This window comes from Athene noctua, chromosome 6, assembly GCF_965140245.1.
Source record: "Athene noctua chromosome 6, bAthNoc1.hap1.1, whole genome shotgun sequence".
Lineage (NCBI taxonomy): Eukaryota > Metazoa > Chordata > Aves > Strigiformes > Strigidae > Athene > Athene noctua.
Genome location: NC_134042.1, coordinates 39,488,654 through 39,509,834, shown reverse-complemented (window position 1 = coordinate 39,509,834; position 21,181 = coordinate 39,488,654). Strand labels below are relative to the sequence as shown.

At 42.9% G+C, this 21,181-nt stretch overlaps 1 protein-coding gene across 8 annotated transcripts in view; it reads right to left on the bottom strand.

Moving 5' to 3' along the window:
* EVL (Enah/Vasp-like) overlaps positions 1 to 21,181 on the bottom strand; it is a 134,403-nt gene that overhangs the window by 19,794 nt on the left and 93,428 nt on the right. For all 8 annotated transcript variants that reach the window (XM_074908661.1, XM_074908660.1, XM_074908654.1 and 5 more), the window contains exon 4: positions 1,800 to 1,863. In XM_074908661.1, the coding sequence (XP_074764762.1) occupies positions 1,800 to 1,863 (64 nt within the window). The remainder of the gene's footprint in view (positions 1 to 1,799; positions 1,864 to 21,181) is intronic.

Below are 21,181 nucleotides of genomic sequence, written 5' to 3'. Positions count from 1 at the left end.
GGTTAAATGAAGAGCTGGATCAGGTCTCTGAGGCAGGCAGTGGGGAGAGGTGGCATACCCCATGCCTCTGGATGAGTAGGGGCTTTCCTCTGACCTTTATGATAGCTCTGCTAGCCCAAAGTAAATCTTGCAAATCTCGAGTGAAACATCATTACCTGCTGACCCATTTAATGGTCATATGTAAACCCCTACCAAATCTCAGACCATTCAGAGTTATTCACAAAGGCACAAGGAACCAGTTCCCTTACAATTTCCTTACAGTTTCTGGAGAGGGAAAGAGAATCCCAAGTACTTTCTACAGCCTGTGCAAGGGCCTGGTCTTAAATGATCTATATGTGGTTTTGTATAGGTGCAGGTCAGAACGGTAGCCCTGGAGCATCATTGCAAACAATATACTGTAACAATCCATCTCTGCTGCTCCAGGAGCATGTGATATTAAGCTACACAACCCACAGGGCCAGGGCAGTCCCTGGATCCTGCAAAGGGGGCCCGTGCCTGCTTCCAGGTTACACCTGGAAATGAAGGCAGAGCCCACTCGGCGCCTGTCATGTCAGACCAACATTAGACATCTTTGCTGATGAACTGCCCCTGCAGGTCTGGTTCCACTAAAATACTTACAAACCTATTTATTAGCTGAACCAAACACTGGGCCGCATCCTCTGGCGGGCTAACTGTGCTCTTGCTGATTATCCTCTTGTTACAGGAGCAGACACAGACACCTTATTTAAACAATGCTGGCACCCAACTTAGAGCAGCAACAGGTCCGGCTGATTGCTGTACTCCAGTGCACTCCTGATGAAGTTGACTAGCTCACAGCTACCCATGTCATGGCAGAATATTCTGCAGTGTTTCTCACACAGGAGGAGAAACACACTTGCAGTGAGCAATGGGAACACAATATGGGAGATTCCCAATATGGAAAACAAAGGTGATATTTTGTGTGCACAAGCCTGTATTTCAACAGGGAAGCACAAGTCTGGATAAGCAGTGCTGCTGGCATGGACACCACCAAAGACTGGCAGATCACAGCTCTGACAGCATGGACTACTGGTCAGACTAGAAGACTGTGTCCAGAATGGGACAGGTATGTCTTCTTCTTAGTGAAGGAAGCTGAAGATGCTGCTGCTACTGGGATCTTGGCTGGATCAGCAAAGCTGAAATGAGATAGGCCTCATAATTTGATTATAGAGATAAGCATATGAGGACGGACTCTCCTGCCCACCTTCCCTTTGATGTCAGGGAGACCACTCCCAGTGGCTAGAGAAAAGGCCATCTGTAATAATGGCACTAAGTCTAGACATACATGTAAAAGGTGAAGGCTATGACTTTACACTTTCATTTATTATCCTGGTGAGACCAAAACATTCATAAAAGGAATGGCATGTGATATAGAAATAGCCATATGCAAAATGGGCCTTTAAGCTATTACTGTGGGTATATATGGTCCATCAGATGCTCCCTGGGCAATGTGACTGTCAACTGCCAGCATGTGATCCAGAACCAGGTAAGGTTAGGCTTTCTTAATGTGCTTCAGAAACACACAACCAACAAATTACTTTTAAACATGTTTTAACTCTGAACATCAGCATGCCCCACGCTTGCCTTTGAGTAAAAAGTTTACCTAGGGCTTCAGTTCACTTCACACTTCAAAAAGTCATTACAGAATCATCAACAATAAGTACAGAAAATCAGCTTAAATAAGGCACAAGTAAAAAGAACAGTGCTTATTGGTCAGCAAGGACTGCACATTCATCTAAGTTACAAACTAAACTCTACCGTAACTGATGAACTCCACCTACCTTCTCTGTGCTTCCATCTCATCTGGAGATGGCCCATTCTGGACCTGGCGCTGGGCAGCTGGACCTACAGAAAATATGAAAGAATGCTATTAGGAAAGCAAATGTGGCTGACTTTTTAAAAAAAGAGCCACTCAGATTAATTGCTTCTCCATCTTACTACAAGAGAAAAACCTCAAGCATTATTGCCCTCTGTTTGCTTTATGTTTTTTTTTAACTCCTTTTTTCAACAACTCATCACCTCCTGTAATTTTTTAGTCCTACTGGGAGAATCCAATGGCTAAATGTGTGAGCAGATTTGTCCAGAAACTTGGCATCATGGTAGCTTTAGACTACATACTAATCTCTTGGCAAGGGTGAAGACCCACAGTCTTACAGAAGATTGTGAGCACAAATGCTAGCTAGTGCTGCTCTGATGCTAAGCTGGTATCAAGAAGCTACCTGAGAGAAAGTGCAAGGAGATGCAAAATTACACAATCCTTTTACAAAGGTGGCTTTTCTTTTTACAACGCTGTCAGTCTTCTGCTTCTGCAGGATCCACACCAAGCTGAGCTTTCAATGGCATTCACCAAAACTTAACTATGCATGTCACCATTTAGATCACATCACCTTTCTTGACTGTGATCACTTAAACTCTGTTCTTTGACATTCAATCAAGCACGCTGACACTACATGCCATTTTCAGAAAGAAATAATTATTCTGAAAATAAAATTAATTGTTGGTAACGTAAGCTACAGTGGTCTTGCATTCAGTGGAAGGAGGATTGTTCCATTGATTTGACGAGGTGGGTTTCAACTTGGATTAAACAGGTAGGAGTTCTATTAAATGCAACAGCAATCCAGATAAACATCACTGAGAAAGAGACCAGTTATATGCAGGAAATTATGTCTACCTTGTTTTATTTTACCTTATTTTCATCCTTTTAAAAGTTATGCAACAAGAGCAAATCAGAATTAAACACTTACAAACCCAAATATGTCACTCACAAATTGTTAAGGATATTTCTCTCCATTTTCTTTATATGTTTCTGCCAGGCAGAATGTCATCTGAAAACAAATTTAGAAACTATGACTGCGTGAAAAGAGGAAAGATGGCAGAAATGCATCACAGTCAGAAATTCCAGAGCGTTGACTGATCCTGATGAAATTGTGCATATTTTTGAAATGTGTAAGAACTAACATTTGCAGAAAGGGAACACAGCACTTTCTGAAAATCAGGCCCATGTATTTCAGTTTTGGGTATCCCAAAAATGGAGCCAGTGAAAACCACTAAGTCAAAAGCTCTGACAAATAAAAATATCTTGTAATTTAATCTTCTTTCGAACACAGTAGGAAGATAGGTAAGGTCCCATCCCCAACTTGTAGAACTGGACCAGGCTCCCCACAATCAGCAATGTCACCAGTTTGGACCCTGGCTCTGGTGTGTGCAGGTAACACCCACGTTCTCCTGTGCACATACAGGTACCTGTGAGGTACTTCAACCAAGCAGATACACCTTCCTCACTGGTAATAAATTCCACCATGACAAGCCTTAGCCATGCTCATCACTGCATATGATTTCATCATTAGAAAACTTCCCATGTACGAAGACTCAGAGCATCACACAGAACCCAGCACTCAGAAGGAGGACTAAAAGTAGGTGCCAACATGAACAAGAAATGCCAGAGGATGAGGCAGTAGAAACAACCATTTTTCCCTGGCAATGTATCATGTCAAAGTATACAGGAGGCTCTAATGATGCCATCTTAATATGGTACTTTGGCATGAATCTTCTCTTGGTGGCAAATGCCCAGAAAAATGAGGCAGTGTGGCCAGTAATACTAGACATGCAGAAGGAATCAAAGACCAGACTATCAACACCACACAAGAAATCCAACTCCTTTTTCCTGCAGGCACGGTTATCAACTGGCTATGTAGGTTTAAAAGCAAACCAATCCAAATAAACCAATTTGTAAAGTGGCCTAAATAAATCCTTTTAAGACAATGGTACAAAACACATCTGGAAGTTGGGGTTGTTGCTTTTGACATCTGAAGCTTTCTCAAGTTGATCTTGCATAGCAGGCAGGTAAATGAAAGAGCATATGAATCTGCAAACAAGTCTATCGCAATTTTCAGCACAAAGGAGTCCTAGTAAATTCAATGAGTTTACTCATATCTTTTGGTATGTATGTGTATGCTTGCAGGATTAAGACCACACTTGAAACCGTATACACTGCTTTTGGCTGCAATACATGGTTGCAAATGAACACTGGCTTGAAAAACGTTGTCTGTGGTACAGCAAATACCTGATATACTCCCAGGGCAGATCACAAGTCAATTCAGACAACGTTACTGGAAATTTTTCCCTCACTTTGCTAAAATAACTTAGTTTCACTCCCTTATTCAGAGATGAGCTCCATGCATTAGCAGTCCCTAATTTTTTTATATTAAGAACCGCAGCTGATTGTTTCAGTTGGCAGCATTTTGTTGTTATAATTATTTGGTCATAGTGTGAAATGTCCTTAAAATGAAGCACATAAAGCTCTTAACTATGTTTTGAAATTGCCCATTTCTTCATAGTTTCTATAGAAATGCCCTCCTCTTTTGGCAGACAAAAACAAGAGAAAAAAGATCATCAGGAAGGAAGTTCCTTCAGACCCAACTCAGTAAATAATTGACATTAAAAACCTCTTTGCATAAGTAGTGACAAATCTGCAGACATTTTATTTGCACATGAATTTAAAAAGTCAGACAACTTTTGAGATGCACAGGGTACACAACTGCACAGCCCCCCAAATGCCTTATTTCTCACCCTGATATCTTGAGACATGTAACAAATAGTGTTTTCTGAGTGATGACTAATTCCTTTCTTTTACATCATTCATTTAATTTTTTTCCAAACTCATTTTTCTTCCATTTTACTAGTGACCAGTAGCGAGACATTAAAGAAGTGAACTGTCTTCACTTTGTATCCAATCATAAGATACGTCCTCTTCTGCACATTGGTTTTGTTTACAACAATTTTCTTCTCAAAGTGCTTTAGATGTTAAGTACCCTAACAAAGTTGGGAGACGAAAAAAGGCAAGTGCAAACAGAAGAGGAGGATGAAGCTGTATTAGGTAGTTTGTCCTCTCTCATGTGTAAAACAAGAAGCAGTGGAGTAAAAGATAAGATAATGCTACCTGAGGAAAAGCCTAGACTAGCTGCAGAGGTCAATCACAGCCTTTGGGAACAGGGATACCTGTTTTGTGTTCCTGCACAGGCTTGTACTGATTGGAAGTAGTTGGAAAAGAGTTTGAGGAAAGTTGTATGCAGAGTTGTCCTGGGATAACAGGGTTCAGGGCAGTCACACCTTTTCCTGTCAGTGGGGTTACAGCTCTTCTTGACACCAGTGGGGAAACACTGGTTCTGCTTGGTACTAGTTGTTTTGCTTGAGTTACTCACAACCACAAGAAATAATTCCTTCTGGCATCCTGCCTGTGATCTTATTCAAACCAATCATTTTTCTACAGTAATATGGAACCTTAATTTGCAAACCCTAAAGAAAAAGGATAGATGCACCCTGTTTTGGCAATCAAGATTTTGCTTGAGGGTGGCCAATACACTTAAAAGTCCAACCCAAGCTTTCAGATCTGTTCATTGCCAGACACACAAATTCTGCTAGATTTCTGCCCCCTCCCAATCCAGACTTCTCAGCAGACACAACCACACCACCACCTGATCTGAAGTCTGCAAACAACTTCAGTCTCCATAATGGTGGAGCTTCTTGGTTCTCTTGCCCTTAAGCTTGCTTTTAGCCAAAGCTCATACACATACTGACAGCAGGGATTATTTTTACTCTTGGTTCTGTATGTGTGTGCTCTGCAGTGCACACACAGCAGACAACTGTTTGACCGAGGGTTTTTTAAAATCAAGTGTGTTTCTAGGTTTAATTCATCTCCACATTTTTAGAAATTTCTTGGACCTGAGCAGACGTGAACAGTAAGTGCCCTTGGTGATGGCATCCTCATTTAGACATGCTTCCTGAGTTGCCCTGTGAGCTGCCTCCAACCCTGACAGCCTTTGGGAACAGCCTCACAGAGAAGAGAGCTTCTCAGCACAATAACCAGGAGAGACAGTTTTGCTACGGTCCTGTTCGCAGCTTCACAGCTGTTGCGATCTACATTTTTAGCAACTAATTAATGCAGGAGATACGCTGTGAATGTCTGTGTTTCCTCGCTTCCTTGCTTTGTAATAATTAACCGTGTTTTCATATAAGCATCTTGTGATTCAGCTCCAGGCAGATTTTGGGAGCACACCAATGTTTCCTGTGCTTGCTTTTTCTCCTCCTGCTCAGCTGCCCCAGCACCCACTCTGCCCTTTCCCAGCTGTCCCTAAAGATGGCAATGGAGAACTCCTGGCATAAGGCGCTGCTTTCATGGTGGCTGTGACAGTTTCCATATGCTGGTGGTTGCTTCTGCACCATTGTGTCCTGCTACTGCTCAGAGATGTCCTCATCCAGACCCATGGCCAGTCACAAAATAGGACCAAAGCTGTCACCGAGGGAAAACTCATGCTCTGTCTTCCACTCTGGCATAGGTGCAGTGGGAAGGCACGAGCGAGCAGAAGCAATGTCCTAATTTCTCTCCTTCTGGTGCAGCCCCAGCGACGTTTCTTTTTCCTCTTTTACTTACGTTACAACTGCAAGCACCACTGACTGCATGAAGTGGCAAAACTAGTCCCATTTCTCTAAGCAACCAGGATTTTGAGCTTCAATACAGAAGGTCCAGTCTAACCCACTTACAGATCTTCATTATGCACACCGGAAGCAGCCCCAGGTGGGGTTTCTGCAACCCCTATGGCCTACATGGTGCTTATGGACCAGTGTGATGAATGTGATGGGCTAACAAAAGGGTCCAGTGTCAAGAGCTGAGTAAGAAATATATTTGGGCTTTAAATTCATAAGATTGAAAAGTTTTGTTCTGCATATGAACAGAACATGATGATTTTGTGTGGAAAAAACCCCAGCAGACTATGGGAGGCAAAGAGGTGAGGGACAGACAGCTCTTCCTCATTGCCTGATGGTTTCAGCACATACTTGGATTGCAGGACCGAGGTTCAGGCACGAGGTCTGACCTGTCATCATTTATATCCTGGGAATGTGAAATAAATACTTGCTTATCCTGACCAGAACAGAAGAAAGCATTCCAGATCACAAGTTCCTGCAGCTTTTCTTTCTCACAGAAATATCTCTCAAATAATTTGGCGTTTTCTGACAGAAAAAAAAATTTACAGCTGTCAAAAGCATTTCTGACCAATGTTGATGCCAGCCTCCCTGTTCAGGTACAGCTGGGCCACTTGTACCCCTGTCAGGGCACTGGGGAGGGAGTCCTGGCCAGGCTGCTGCCAGCCCCTGGGGCCAACCAGCACACCCATGCTGGCACTCACCTGGACAGTGAATTTTGCTGTCTCCACCATAACTTCTCCCCTTCACCCCCACACAGCTGTGGGGGTTGCTCCCAGCTGTGCTGCTGCCTGATGCCCCCCTGAGCACCCCACAGGCAGACCAGCCATGTGATGTGGGTGTGAAATCAAGTGGGCTCCAGCTCTGCTCCAGCCAGAGGGGTGAAGTTATCTGCGTCTCCTCCTCTTCCCCTCCTTCACAGCCTGGCTGTAATTTTAGCACTCCTGATGCAGTTGGGCAATCACGATGCTGCTGCCAAGACTCTGTCAGCACTTTCAACATCTGCCATTGCCCCGAGGACCTCAGCCTGCTCTTGGTTCCTTCCGTCTGTCCCGGCGGGGACGGGGACGGCATGTGCCGAAGACGCCCTGGCATGGCCACACGCCACCAGGCACCACCCACCAAGGGAGCCAGCACAGGAACCAGGTGCAACACAGCTGGGCTAGTGACACTGTGCTCAAACTCATTAGTAGAGACAATTATCCCGGACAAAGCACCGATCTAATTAGCCTAGATAAAGCACACAGATAAAGCAGGGTGCCTACACTACTTCTGGGGCCTAACCTAGTACAACCAGAGTTGGATGACATGGCAGGTCATGCAGACCTAAATTTCCACGTCGAGTTAAAGGACTGGGAAGAGGGAACACCCCACTCGCTGCGCCCCACTGCCGCAGCCGGGCAGAGCCACGGGCCCCTCACATGTGCTGCCACACTGCTGCGGCGTTCCCACGCTGGGGGTTTGGGACTTCGTGGATCATGCCTCATTTGGTGTGCAACAGCTCATGCGTTAGGCATGCTGCAGGGAGCGTCTGTCTGGCAGGGATGCAGGGTTGAAGCAAAGCACAGACAGATGGACAAATGAGGCTGCTTTGTCCATGGGTCACTAGTAGCTCAGACTGAAATATTTTAATGCCATTAGGGTTTTATTGTGCTGTTAACTATGCAACAGAGTGCTTATTGCTACGCACAGGATCCTGTTGGATCCTCTGAAACATGGTAAACAGAACCACCCTGGCAGAGAGCGAGAGCACACCCACCGAAGGAAGGGTTTGGGTACAGTGCCACAAAGCCTGCTTTCAGGTAGTGTTTGCCTCATTCCTATTAAACATTAACTCAGAATAGAAAGAGTTTCAGAGACTCTTGTTCACAGGCTGGGTGCCTCCACAGCATTTATAACAGAGTACATTAAATACCTCCTATAGCATTATTTACACATGGACCAAACTTTTCCTCTGAGAACTGCAAAGAACCTTATCAGCCTTAATTAAGCTTCACCAATGCTCTGAGGCAGAAGTGACTCGATTACACTCAGACCATGTCTGCACATGTAAAATTTGTTTGCATCAATTTACCTACAGGTGAGATTTGCTACTGACACAGTTAAACCTATGCAAAAGGTCATCTAAGGCATTTCTACTCTAATGCAGACCAAATTAGTTTTGGTTTGACCTAAGGCAAGAAGAGTGCAGTGAAATGAGCATTTTCAGCTCTGTGCCAGAAAACTTCTCTACCTACCTCCCTTGTCCCTTGGCGACTACAGTGCTGTAAGTCTGTGGCAGCACAAAGTAAAACACATCTTAAAACCATCCCCATCAGTGTTTTACATCACTTCATTTTACCTTATACTACACTGGACAAGGAGCAGTGTGTATCCAGGTACCAACTTGCAGCTGAATTGTAGAAACTCCCAGTTTAGAAGCTGTTAAAAGCGCTATTCCCACAATTGCAATTTTTACTTTTACCTTTTACCTGTAAAACTGATCTAACACGCCCTCCTTAAACTGAAATAAGGGTGTAAGCATGGGGGGGTCTAAGAGAGACATCTCTTCATTTAAACTAAAAACTGATTTAACATTCACTGCTGAAACTTTCTGATGTAGATAAGATTTAAGGACAGTGACAGAGCTGGAAAAACAGGCCTGGTATTTAACATGGGAGTGCCCTACCCTATCATTAGTTCACATCTCCTGCAAGTACATATGTACAGGCGTGTGCACTGTGCAGAGTTCTCTTTTTAGGTTGGTTTGGTATTTTTTAGGGAATCCAGCAAATGGAATTGCAGGGGTCCCTACATGCACAATCACATGACTGTGCTGGTGCACTGAGCAGGATGGAAGACACCAGATCCAGAGAGGAGTTATCAAATAGAAGGGCCATGAAGAGATCCAGTGCTGCAAGATGATTAGAAAGAAATCACCTTCAGTTCACCAGAAGTGCTACTGAACACACCAACATGAAACCAGTGTGCTTTAGACTCAACTGCTAAAGCTGTTAATTCAGTTATTTTCCATAAAATATAATGCCAGTTATTTGATCCTGGCTGTTTATCCATCACGGCACTGGCACAGCTTTTGATAATTTTTCATGCTGGTGTCTTGGTTGAGCTGGAGGAGAAAAACTTTTTTTTTTTCCTTCTGAATGCAATAAAGATGAGTTGGTGCTAAAGCAGCTCCTGCAGTAAGCAACGCACTCTGACAGCAGGGATCATATTTAATATGTAAAGGACATGGCTCAGGTGCATTTATCACCATCAGTGCCTCAGCTCAGGAGCACAGCTTGTGTTACCTCTCACTCAAAAGAGCACAACCAGCTTTAAAAGAAATTTAAAAATACACATAGGTGACTGTGCAAACAGGAAGCCTTCCGCAAAGAGATGGCTCCAGGGCTATCGGTGTCAGCATCTCCCCCAGAACACAGCCTGGGGTGCTGGGGCTGCATCCCCATGGTGAGAGCATGCAACAGGGGTGAGATGTCCATGTGTCTGGTCTGGGGCTCCCTATATTTTATTCGGTGACTGATTAATATAAAATGTAAGAATTGCATGAGAAATGGGAATTATTTTTCTCTCATCAGCTCAGATCTAACAGGAAGGAAAAAAACCACACACTGATCTAGAATAGCATGAGCTCATGAGGGTGGGGGGAGGTGGGAAATGAAAGCTGCAGTTCCCCCTGGACAGAGGAGGTGGCTGAACCTTGGTCCCCCACTTCCCAGGGAAGTGCTTCAAGCACGAGACCTTCAGGATGTCAGCAAAGCAGAAGGCAATGCCTACACAGCTAACTGGAGCAGGGCCCAGCGCTGCGGAGCCCAGTGAATGTGTTGGGCCAGGACCAGACCCTGCGCAGCGCTGGCTTTCCAAGAATCAGAGAGTACGGCCAGCGAGACAAGAGCAGGAAACCTCTGTGCAGGGCAGGGACAGGTGGAACTGGAGCATCCCGGGGGGATCCTGTTTGCTGCGCTGAGCTCTGAGCAAGGAGGAACTAACTAATTCAGCGACTTTGCAATTATGCACTAATGAAGTGGGGGCAGATAAGGCAGCCACCTGCCACACAGCACCAAGCAGGGGGGGTCTGACAGCATCTTCCTCCTTTGCAGGGGCTGACACAGGGGCTGTGCTGCATTTAGAAAAACAGCCTTGTTTCTGCAGGCAGTTTCATGATAAGTAAGCATCCTACTTAGCTGATGACCAATCGCTTTTGTTACAGGAACTGCTTCTGACTGAGAAAAATGGTATGTGTACAGAAAGCTATGGGAATAGTTTCTGATTTGAGTTTTTTTTGAGGGAAAAAGCATCGCTGACTTTCTAAGGGTGTGATTCCAGTGTTGCTGGCTTTATAAACATGTACAGGGAAGATGATGGGACAAGATGTCAATCAGTGCCACACATGGAAAAGTAATCCATAAAATCCAAGACCATGAGACTAGCTTAGAAAAAGTATTAAAGAAACCCCACAATTATTAGTATTAAATAAACAAGCCCACAAGTGCTTCAGTTCTTTTTTTTCATTCCTTATTTGATTGTTTTTTAGACTGCACATCAAGCCTAATTTCCTGTACATCCGGGTTTGAGAATTTTCAATAAAGGTTAAGATTAGCTCATAATCTTGTGCCTCTAGGCAGTAACGGAGCTTTAAGAAAAACATCAAATATCATCAGATTCTTGTTAAAACTGAGAGCATTGGCCATACTGAGAAGCTGTCACCTCCTCACCACTGCATGGGGGTCTGGTGAATGCTGGAGCCCAGGCAGTAGATGCTCCAAAGAAGCAAAGGATGTAAGTCAATACATATCATCTAAACATATGGCTTGTATTACAAAGGTATTTTCCTGAATTTGTGGCAGTGCCAACCTCATGCTCTGCAGTAAAAGCATCACTGAACTCAGAAAGCATTTTCCCATTGATGTCTCAAGCCCTCCCCATCTGTTCTGTGAAATATAAATTATCTTCCTTTAGCTCAGTGTGACCATGTGCATATTTGCCTGAGTACATGCATATAGCTGTTTATACCCACTTCATACTTACAATTCCTTACATCAAATAGAAAGCAGGAATTCAATCCTTTTTTGAGACAGATTGAATCTCTGAAAACTTCTGAAGCCGCAGGGAAAAAGAACCAAGCCACTGGCATGTACAGGAGTTCAACTGGCTGATATTTACACACTTAGCTGCTCAAACATCCTCTCGAGTTTTGTTTAACAGTAAGACTTATGACACACTAAATCAGAAAAATATATATACATAGTAAAGCCTGGTGCAGCACCCAAGGCACCCAGAGCACCATGGTCTATTCTTGGCCCAACACCACATATAACCTTGCAAGGCAAGTCTCAGTTTTTAAGTGTTTCCTTCCTTTTTCACTCTCCAATGAGACAGTAAACTCCTCAAGGCAGTCTTCTCCACAACATGGAGATCAGCCCAGCCCCATACATGCATTGAAGCAACATGTACACAATAGCAAACACCACATTATAAATATACACTTTGCATCTAGTTAATAATGTTTAAGATCCAAACAAGGTCCATTTTATCAAGATTTAAGCCCCAACACTGCTGTAAGACAACTATGATGGGCACCTGTACCTGGACAGAGTGCTGGAAGGCAGAGGACTTTTCTATGAAACACAACTAAGTGGAGGGATTTATGAAAAAACAAGAAACAACTTCATTAGAAATGGGTAGCACACCTTGATAATAAACTCATAACTCTAATAAACTCAATAGATAAACAAAAAAATTAAAATCAGCACCTGATCTCTTTCCCACACTAAAAGCCGAGCTCTGTGCTTAAGAGAAGCAAAAGTCCCACTAACTAGGAATGTCAATAATAAATCCACACATCTTCCTCAGCCTAATGGCTGAACCCTACACAACCCTGCAAATCCTCATTTCCAGAAAAGCTAACAGGAATTGACAGTCACAGGCAGGTTATTATGGAGAAAAAAATAGGTAAATATCCATAAAACTATAGCATGTATATAATGCTGCCATTGTTCATTGAGTTTAAATTTTTTTTTTTTAAACCAGTATCTATTCCATTGAGCACAGATGTTATTCATTAGCAAGTAAAGACAGAAGCAATCCAACATGTTGATTCAGAAGTCACTGTCCCATATTCTCACTGAAATGACTTCTCCTGATTTAACAGTCCTGACTAATACCAGCATCATCTGAACCTAATGGGTCATTTCTTTCAATTATTATTTTAGCATCCTACTGCCCACCTGTCAGAATTAAAAGCAAGCGAAAGACAAACGATCCATCGATGAGTTACAAGTGCCTGCAATTTCCCAGCACAACTGGATGGTGGCACAGAACATTTCCATGTAAAAATGCCCCAGCGCAAGCATCCCTTCCCCCTTCCCAGGACGTCTCCTGCCGGAGCATGGCATGCAAGGGACAGGGTGTGCAAGGCAGCAGGGAGGTTTCCATCACCTACAAGACATTCGGCACAGGATGACGCAGTCACAGTGGCAGAGGCAGAAGCAGTGCCAAATCCATTCCCTGCTGACCATAGTATGGCAGCAGCCTCCTCAGCGCACTCCTCTCTGCACCTTCCTCATGCCCAGCACTTACCGACCGCCCCGCTGCAGACCAGGTTTCACCAGGTGTAATCTATCCACCACTGCAGCAGCAAAGGGGGCCCGGCCGCTTAAATATTTAATTGGACCCTCTTCCTCGCCTATCACAATGCTTCGGGGTGTCTGAATGCCAGACTTCATTGTCTGGACTTTCACATAATACCGTGAAAGTCAGAAATAAATTGCGTTTTCTGCCCCTTGTCTTAATCAGACCACCATATGTTCACCTCCATGCAAGAATTACAATAGATGCAATGTGTGAATAAGCAGAAAGTTAGCTTGTATTGTGGAAAAAAATGACTGCAAATGAACATACAGGATCAAGTTCTCTGGTGGTATAGCTGCTGAAGTCAAAGGGGCTACACCAGTGATGAATGCTGAACACTAGTTTTAAAACATAAGCGTGAACATGGTGGATTCAGAAATAAGTATGTATGGCTTAAAATCCCCACCTACTGTCTTTCAGTTCTTTTCATCATGTATTCCCGATCTCCTCTGATCCCGACACTTTTCTCCCTTTCTGATTTGTCTGCTAATCACTTTCCTCTTCTGTATTCAAGTACAGCAGGTCTCACAGAGTCAATCCAGTTGAAGTTAATGGACAGTTTGTATGAGGAGGCTACGCAGAATATTCACTCTCTGTCATCTTTGCCTTATCACCAGTCCTTTGATCTGTTTCTTTCCCTTCTCCTTGCCTTTGCATTATTCTCTCTACTGGGAACTCCTCACAGCCCAATCCTGTACTCCTCAGGCAGACCCATAGCTGGTTTAGGGGATGTATCTCCATAGCTTCAGTGACACTACTCTGATTTAGATTGATGAATGTTTTGACTGACAGAATTTAGCAGGTAAGTCTTTCATCTAATATCTAATTTCTGGAATATGCTGAATAAAAACTATAAGGCTCTCCCTATGGTTAGAGCAGGTGAAACCTCAGGTGGAGGCAGGTCCATAACTACTGTGCAATATATCAGAACTACACCCATCCTTCTCAAACAGTACATATTCAGCATAACTGAGTAGTTACTTGCTCTCTGTACCTGATTCCTACAACATTAAAACATACTCAGAGTATCTGAGTGATATGTAGATATTCTAATAGCAAAGCTGCTTATCATATCTTTTCTAATGCTTGTTGCTATGAATTATTTATGTCCCATTTTAAGTCTACAATATCAATACCTCTCAGGTATGCTCCACTATGAGATGCAGCAAAACAAGTATTAACTAATATCTGAGACAGCAAAAACTCTGTTAATAGTCTTTTTCACTATGACACCCAGATGGTCGGAATTAGATGCATCAAAACAAGTATTAACTAAGTAATATTTGAGATAGCAAAAACTCTGTTAATAGTCTGTTTCACTATGACTCCCAGATGGTCAGAACTCTACCTGCATATGCTCATTGTTTTCTGTTTGCTGGCCTATAAAGCCATTAGAGGCACATCAGCAAGGAGGAAGATTACACTCAAACCTCAACATAATTCAGGTTTCCATAGTCATAAATGCCAACAGTCTTATGTAATTACTTCCTTAGAATTTTAAAAAATTCAGACATAAATTTTGATTAATAAAATTGGCATTAAAATAATAAAATTTTACACTATGTTTTATCATCAGGACACCAGTTTTTCTAAAGAAAAAGGTATGTTCAAACCATTACATTCTCATCTTTGAGGACACTCCAAATCGTTTTTTGTTCTCCTTTGCTTCCTCCTATATCTCACAATGAAGGGAAGCATCTGGCTGGTGTAGAATATCAGCTCTGATCTCTGAAGTGCTCACTTACCGCACACCACCACTGGAACCACCTGCTCTTTCAAAAGAAAACAGTACTACACAAATGCAGGCAATTAAAAACAATATGCCAAACTAATAAGGGAATCTGTAAATCCAGAGATGTACAACTTCACTGTGTCATAAGAATCATCTAACTCTTTCAATTACTTATTTGGCCAAGACTATCTGCTACCTAATATTTTCTTTATTCTGGTCTTACACACATACCTCTTACACACCGAGATTTTGGTTGCTAAGGGGTTAAATAAGTTCATGACTAATAAAAAGCTGAAAAATATCCTTCAAGGCCAAATAGCATCTCAGTCAATCTCAGACTGATCTAATAAGAGATCAACAAACTCCTGCAGATCCTTCTGCAGATTTACCACCTGCAAAGAAAAAACCCTGCCGACAAAGTCTGCCATGCAACCAGGAAAACAAGCGAGTGGGTAAGCTTACTTCTCGCTCCGCTTAAGCCTGAAATTAATGTAATACTTTTAAATAGCTCACTCAAACATGAAGTGGGGCAGCAGACACAGTGCCACCATGTGACTGAGTAGGTGGCACAGTATGGCTTTAGGTGATCTGCAAAGGAGAGCACATATGGACCGAGACAAGGTTCCCTCAGGGGTTCCACCATCACTCTGAAATGAAGATTGGGATCCACAGTCACATCAGCAAGGAAGTGACCCCTCAGAAATAGCAGCATGGCCCACAGGAAATATAATTAAAGAACCTGAGAAAGCAGCTGCCCCAGAGTGTATGATGTGAGCCACCACCTCTGCTTCCTACTTTGCATTAACAAAGTTATGACCTGCTGGACATTATCAGTGCTGCTGTAACTTTGGAAAAAAAATATTCAGGTGTGGCTGAAAAGATTGAGACCAAATGTTTTTATTACACCTGTACTGGGATTCCTAAGATGCCGTACATGCGCCACCAGCTGTATGCAAGTCACTTAAAAGTGATATTCTGAAATGCAGCACCTGGTCCTGGGCATACACCCCCCCCACCCCATCCTCCCCCAAACCTCATAATTTCTTACTATCATTATTTGACTGTTGCCTTCACAAAGGTGACAGGCCAGCTCACCTGTGGCAGGATGATTCCTGAACGAGCAGCACTAGCAGATGTTGTGCACCTGAAGAGTTTTTAAGTAACAATTCAATTGACCATGTATAAAAAGCAACCTTGACCCTCTTTTGAGCATGAACCAATACCAGCTGGCTAGAAGGCAAACAATCCCTCAACTAACTGCTCCTGTAATCCTTGCAACAGGAAATCAATTAATTGTGCAAACTGCATTTTCACAAATATACTTTACTACTGAGCCTATAGTAAAGGATGGCAAATCACTCTTGATGCTCAACACTTACCTGGTGCAGCAGCCCTCTGAAAGGGGATGTGCTAGAAAAAGGCTTCTTTTTTAAATGGAAGTTGGAAAACTGTAATTCCACAATCCTCAGCAGTAAAAATAAAGGACACTTCTGATCCCACAAGTGGTAGCAGGCAGGCAGGTGGCTCTCCTACATGAAGCCTTCTGCAGGAAGATTCTAATTATCTGTTTGAGCACCTACTGATAATATCTGGAGACTGTGCACATAGGAGCCAATATGCAGCTGATGCAACTTGTGTCATTTTCCTTGCTGTACATTTTAAGCCCTTAATTGAAAAGGTTACTTTCCTTTTTTATTCCTAATATCTATTATCCATGCTTGGGGAGGCACTTAACAGTGCATTAGACAGCTAAGAACTCAGAGCCTGTGCCAAAATTGAAATAACAATAATAAGTGAACTGAGTGCTTGGTTTCATTATATTACCAGTGTCTTTATTCACTGGCACTTTGAGGAGGTCTGTACTCTAAAGAGCTCTGTAAAACACTCAAGAAGGAGAACAATGAACTTTTAAGTTCATCAGCTGGATAAAATATATTAAAAAAGCCATCGTCATGCCATTGACCAGATCACTGTAGTCCTAAAGATGGAAACCAGTTTCTTTTATTGAGGATCAGTGTCAGATATTCTACCTGTAGAAGCCGCTTACACTGAAACAGGCTTAACTTTCTATATTGCCTTTTTCCGCTCTCAAGCTTCATTTCCATCACTTCCAAAGGATTCCTGGGTGCTGCACCCAGGAGAGCTGAAGTGCTTCCCACCAGTACATGATGCTTGTGGGATGGCTGTTAGTCTACAGACACCACATTCACATCCCCTAGAAATCTGGTTGGAGTAAGATTGTATGGAGCAGATCTAAGACCTGGGAGAAAGCACCCTGCTCATCTCCACATTTTGTCTCTCTTGACATGCTTGCTACCTGCACGGAGAGCATACTGAGCTGGGACTCCAAGCTGATGGATCCTCTCCTGAATTACAGTGTCTGCAATACCAGCAAAAGGGAGTGAGACCAACCAAGGAATGCAGCATGTAACCTTCATTTCTTACATGGACAGCCCAGGTTCAGGTGCCTGAACCAAGACTCACCCATGGCAGTAAGAAGACCCACCTGCCACAGCATCTATTTCAGAACTAGACCCTAATATATATTTTCAGTTAAAACCAATTTTAAATAGGATGCAAGACTGAAAGTTTCTGCCAAGAAATAGAGAGCAGGAAGCATTCCAGGCAGATGTGAGTGTCACAGATTAGGCCCAGAAAACCCCAATTGACTCAAGTAAAGATTACAGCTACTAGAAATTTATCTGCACTGGAGCTTCTTGTACTAACGCCATTCTCTAATAATATGCTATGATTAAATCATGTCAGTTTTTGTGGTACTAAATTAAACTATTTTTAAACAACATGCTTGCACTTTACATATCTTTTCTTTGCAGGGTACTGCTAGGGGCAAAATAGCTGCACAGGAAAGATGAAGGCTGGTAAGTAATTTCTGATGACAGTTGCCCTGCTTACAAGTTATTTAAGCTGCTGCCTGTCAGTAGTCCATAGTATGGTAACAATTAAATAGTCACTAGTAACATACCTATATTACAATATATTGTTTTCTAAATTGTCTTCTAAAAAAAAGTTCAATTAATTTAACTGATGGGGAATTTTGAAGTCTATGCTGCCGTGCTATTAAGATCATTTGGTATAAAGGAAGGGCTGGCATGGATTTGGTACTTCTCAAAGGACTCAACTTTAATTAATTTAAACTTGCAAATTGATTATGATTCCTTGAAAATGTTCAGAAAGTGCATTCTGTCCCCTGAGAATAAGAACAGGCATTTTGGGGAGACTGTGATGTATGTTTCCTATGATTCAGAAAGCCAAAGCTACTGTAAAGAGACTAGCAAGCACAGTTCAAAAATATTTCAGTTTTGCAAACTTCTGGTTGCATCACCAGTCTCCTAAAACCTCCTCAGTTACCACTGCCAATCTGAGAAAGGGATGATTCTCCCCTGGTGTGTCTCTCCGCTGATTACAGGAGGAGCCTGGGTGAGACTGCACGCCAGACTTTCAGTCCTGTAAATATAGCTGGGATGAGTCTAATCCTAAGAGACTATATCATAAACTCTATCAAAATACCTGTAGATTCAGGGACGGTTTAGAAAACGGAGTATCACTCCGCATCTTGGTTCATCTTCCTGCTCACTGCTGGTGACCCATTGCTGGGTGTGCCAGAGAGAGCCTTCTGAGTAATAAATACCTGTTCAGCTGTTTTACCATCTACAGTGGGACCTCTCCTGCTAAATGAAACGGGCTTCTGCCCTCCCTGTTCATCCTCTGAATGAGAAGTGTAAGTTTATTAATCACTGAGTTTGGGTGACCAACTTTCTGTCCTATTATCTTGCTTTCCTTATTAAAAGAAGGCTGGTGAGGTAAGTGGTTGTGAGACAACTGTGACACAGGGCATGTTATCTTCCCTCCCAGCACAGGGAAAAATGACTTCCCAGAGTTAAAAATAGCTGGTTTGCCTTAAACACAGAAAACAAGTCTCAGCTGCCACCTCTAATATGACAGGCATCTTCAGCACTCTGCTCTCTGTCAAAATACCTACTGCCCTGCTCTTTCTTCTCCTTAAATTTTTACCATTTCAAACTGTAGATGCTTTTCACATTATGAGAAACTTTGGGGGAGAGCAGGTAGATACAGCCTTCTGAATTACATTAAACTCAGCCTTATTCACACCAAAAGGGCTCTTTAAGGTTATTTCTTGAAGCCTATTGCAGCCCTTTCTTCCTAGTTTTCTTACACCAGCCGTGTTTCAGCTCTCCAGCACGCTCTTTTAGCCCCGCTTTGTGCCTATCCACCCAGGCAGAGGGCAGGCTGGCCATATCTTGCCCAGCACGTAGATGTCCGGACAGTCCGGTTTGGAAACTGTATCAGCATCATCAAGGCAGGTGACCAGCTTGGTGCTCTCAGAGGCAAGGTGTGTCCTCTCAGACACAGTTTTTTATCAGTGATAGTAATGAGCCAGTTGGGAAAACTTTACTGGAGATGTGGTAGATTCTGTATCACATGCAGTTATTAAATCAAGACCATGGCTTTCTAAAGTATACCTTCCTAGCACAAACAGGGCATTACATACTTACTAAAGAATTTGTGGGCAGAACATTGTAGAACTGTGTTATACAAGGAGGTTAGAGTACATGGCTTTAATGATCTCTTCTTACTCTAAACATCTAGAAATCTAGCATCATCAATTATCACTTCCTTTACACCAAAGACGTACTTGACTCTTCTGGGAATCCATTAAAACTTATAAGCCTGCCAAGCTGAGAAAATTACCAGGATATTTCCTGCTGCTTTCCCCAGAATTTTACATGAATCCTCCTGGCCCTGAGCAAGCCTTGCCACTTTTCTTCTGAGCAGCTTGAGCAAGGAGCATGGTTGGACTGCCCCTCTCTGTGGCTCCTCACGGGCTCTCCTCTCCCTGTGTGTCCCCTCTCAGGTACTGCCAAGCCACTGAAGGCACTGAGAAGCTTTCCTTGCCATTCCCTGACATGGGTATAAGCATTTCTTTGCAAGTCTGGAAGTTGGCACTACAATTCACATTGAAGAAGCAGATGATATGACCAAGCAGAACCTACCACGCCTGCAAACAGCTTGCAGATTTGATAGCCTAAATAAGAGCTACTCTGAATGTCATTTATAATAAAGCTGAAAAACTAGCAATGTCCCGCAGTTTTCTCCCATGCAGAAGAGCCAGGAAGGAGTCAGTGCTTGCTATCTGGCTGCCAAGGACAGGACCTGGTTGATCCCTGCTCCCCACCCCCAGCATAAACCCATCCAAGCAGTGGAGAAACGTGAGCAATTCTGCATCATGCTGATGAAGTTCTTAATCTACATGTCACCCAAGCTGAACTGCAGAACACGGCTGCCTGCCCTAGTTATCAAATGACCTGAAATTCAGCACGATCATCTGCCGTAACAGCTGGTTCATTGACGAAGAGAGAAACTCCTGCCTGGCTGCTGAACCAGAGCCAGCGCCGGGAGCCCAGCGACCCGGCACGCACACCCGCCAACGCTGAGATGCTGCTCCCATCCCCCTGGATGGCACGACCCCAAAATGTCTTGTGTTCTTCAAATTCTGCATGCTGACTCCTTCCTCTATGTATTTATTTTTCATCCGTACCATTAAAAAGAGATTTCAGAGACAACGCACTTCAAAGGGGGAAGAAAATAATGAAAAGTCCTCCCCTAGGAATTGAAGTGAAGGTGAGGTTGGATCTTGTCAGTTTTCTTTCTTTCTACCTAGGGTGCTACATAAATAATAAAGAGCACTAACAAATTTACTTTTTTTTACAGTAGCAACCTACATAGGAACATAGTACGAAACATTAAAATGATTGTACGAGTAAGAGTTAAGTGCCCAACACAGGCAGTTCGGAGGCTAAATAACTTTGACAGATGTTATGAATTCTTTTTTAGGAATGACTCATGTTCAAACGCAGTGATACTTTCTGAGGCTGCTTTTATGTACACCAAATTATATTTTTCTATTAATTGATATAAATATCTAATCACATATTAGAAAATTTTTACAGTTTTATTACTGTAAAAGGTAATATGTGATATTTATTACTCCTTAATGAAATAAGCAGAATTAAATGTTCGGACTATATCTTAAGATAGTTGCTTTTTTGAGCTTCTTCCTGAAACAGGAATGAAAAGTGAAAGCTGAACACAGTATTTTATTGAAGACCAGCCCCTCAGCTGGAACTCAGTGCTACGCGTTTGAACCCAATGGACATAATTTACTGCTAAATTGGATCTAGACTATGATGTTTTCTGTGCTGATCTATCCTCTTGGGTAAATATCATTTTCCCATTCCCCAGCTGAAATGAGAAACAAGGACTGCACATGTTCTTAACGTGATT